The sequence below is a fragment of the Vollenhovia emeryi genome, unplaced genomic scaffold, assembly GCF_000949405.1.
Source record: "Vollenhovia emeryi isolate VEMERY1.0 unplaced genomic scaffold, V.emery_V1.0 DF941329.1, whole genome shotgun sequence".
NCBI lineage: Eukaryota > Metazoa > Arthropoda > Insecta > Hymenoptera > Formicidae > Vollenhovia > Vollenhovia emeryi.
This window is the reverse complement of record NW_011965037.1, coordinates 1-2,707: the sequence shown is the minus strand read 5'-3', so window position 1 is coordinate 2,707 and position 2,707 is coordinate 1. Positions and strand designations below refer to the sequence as shown.

Here is a 2,707-nt window from a genome sequence, read left to right as displayed (position 1 = left end):
GCGGGTCAGAGGCTGAGGACCTCTGGCTCGCCCGCCCCCACAACACCTAGGGGGCGCGGCGGGGGGCCCGGTGGCACCCCCCGTCGCGACGCGTTCACGCGGTAGAGAACGCTCGATCAAAACGAGCGTAACTCTTGGCTTAGCCAAAGAGCCGAGACGGGCGCGCCAGACAAAGGTGCGCGGCGCCGAACGGGTCCGGATGGAGAATGCGTAGCAGTCCCCGACCCGTTCATCACGGCGCAGAGAAGTCCACCCCCGGTGGTTTTAGTGCGGTAGGCGTCTCCATGGCACTACTGGTCCCATGGGTGTCAACTGCCCAGGGACCAGGGAGACGAGTCCCACACACCCCCCCGTCTCTGTCCCAGCAGGGCGGGGGGACGGTCCATGAGGATTTCCACCGGGTCAAAAAAAAAAAAAAAAAAAAGGCTGTTATTTGTGAAAGAGTACCGCTAATAAAAATCGGAGAGTGGGATCGCGAACTGGAAAAATTCGACATTGATGTGAGTGATCGGCATAGTAAGAGAGAGTCGATTTCAGTGCTCATCGGTGCCGACGTGGCCGGCAAATTGTATTTTATACGGGCCGTGTTTACGTACTGAAAGGCGGCTTAGTTGCCATCGAAACGTGTCTTGGTTGGACAGTTATGGGGAAGGTTCCCGAATCCAAAACAAGTGAGAGTGCCGCGACGACTGCTATATCGCTGTTTATAAACAAGGTAGAGATCGCGGACATGTGGTCGTTGGACGTTCTGGGAATACGCGATCCGATCGAGACGAAAACACAAAAGGAAAAAGATGACGAGATGCAAGAAGCTTTTCTGAAAACCGTGCGAGTTAACGAAGAGGGGCGGTACGAGATACAGTTGCCGTGGTTGCCGAGTCACCCTGCTTTGCCACGTAATAAGGAGACGGCTATGCGTCGGTTGCAGTCTACGGAACGAAAATTGAAGGCCGACAATCTGTATGCGGAGTACGATGCTGTTTTCAACGAATGGCTGGCGGAGGGAATCATCGAGCGTGTCCCGGTGCAAGAAGAAGATGATGGGGGCTATTATCTACCTCACCGACACGTGGTCAAGGAGGGCAGCACGACGAGAATTCGACCGGTGTTCGACGCATCAGCCAAGGAGCGGACGTCGCCATCGCTCAACGAGTGCCTTCATAAGGGTCCAAATTTGATAGAATTGATCGCGTCCATTCTTTTGCGCTTTAGGGAAAATAAAATCGGAGTAATAGCTGATATTAAAAGGGCTTTTTTGCAAATCAGTATCGATAAAAGAGATCGAGATTTCTTGCGTTTCTTATGGTACGATGCAGGAGGAAATATAATTGTTTTTAGACATTGTAGAGTCGTGTTCGGGGTTACCTCGAGTCCCTTTATTCTGAGCGCGATTCTGAACTTTCATTTGAATAATTATGCGAAGTCTGATAACGATGTTTCGATAAATAGTAAAAGATTGTTAGAAAGTTTTTACGTTGACAATTCAGTAACTAGTGTGAATACGCGAGAAGATTTGAATAACTTCATCCTAGACGCAAAAAGACTGATGAACATGGCTGGTTTTGACCTTCGAGGGTGGGAGTATAGCGATGATAATTCCCAAGACAACCAGACAGTAGTATTAGGCGTTACCTGGGATAAAAAGGCTGACACGTTAGCGATAAAAATACCAGATTTTCCAGAGTTACACGCTTCGAAAATGACGAAAAGAAAGATTCTTTCGGCGGCGCACCGTATTTTTGATCCATTAGGTTTTGTATGTCCTGTTATGCTGTGCCCACGAATTCTGTTACAGGAAACCTGGAGTGAAAATTTAAAGTGGGATGATGAAGTTCCAGACAAGTTAAAGAATAGATTTACGAAGTGGTTGGAAGATTTGAAGGAGCTTAATAAGATTAGAATTACACGATGTATTTTGGGACAAATATCTGAGTCGGATAACGTAAGTTTGCACATATTCTGTGATGCTAGTAAAGACGCGTATGCCACAGTTATTTACATTCGCGTGGAAAATTTTGAGGGTGTAAAGGTTCACTTTGTACAAGCGAAAACGCGAGTTGCGCCTGCTAGAAAAGGTAATACGGATGCGCGAACCAGTATACCGCGTTTGGAGTTGTTAGCAGCGACAATAGGCGCCAGATTAGCGAGAAATGTATTAGATGCGCTTCATTTTAAAACGCTTAAACTCTTTTATTGGACCGACTCCTCGACTGTGTTAGCATGGATCCAAAGAGAATGTAATTGGGCAACGTTTGTGTATAACCGAATAAAAGAGATACGTATGCTATCGGATCCCGCGTGTTGGTATCATGTACAGGGTCGTTTGAATCCCGCAGACTTACCATCGAGAGGATGTACGGCGAAACAAATTATGTCTGCGAGATGGTGGGAGGGACCCGTGTGGCTATATGAGACGGCAGATAAATGGCCAATGTGTAGAGAATTGTCGTGCGATGAAGACGAAATCAGTAAAGAGTTAAAAAGAACCGCGATAAACAAAAAATCTGTTTGTACTCTCGTAGCGTTAGAAGGAAAGGGTGCGGAAGAGAACGAATTTCTCAGTAGATTTTCTAACTTTGCAAAAATGATAAGAGTGTTTGCGTATGTACGACGATTTTATTGTAACTGTCGAGAGAAAAAAGAGAGTCGTATTAGGGATGCTCTTCTGTGTAAAGAAATTCAAACGTCACGTACTCTGTTATTAAAA

At 46.5% G+C, this 2,707-nt stretch overlaps 1 protein-coding gene across 1 annotated transcript; it reads left to right on the top strand.

The window, feature by feature from the left end:
* Window positions 1-643: 643 nt before the first annotated feature.
* Window positions 644-2,601, top strand: LOC105571027 (the record flags this gene model as incomplete). Its single annotated transcript, XM_012028494.1, has 1 exon — window positions 644-2,601. A coding segment is annotated over exon 1 (1,958 nt), but the record flags the coding sequence as incomplete, so codon positions are not given.
* Between the last annotated feature and the right edge of the window lie 106 nt (window positions 2,602-2,707).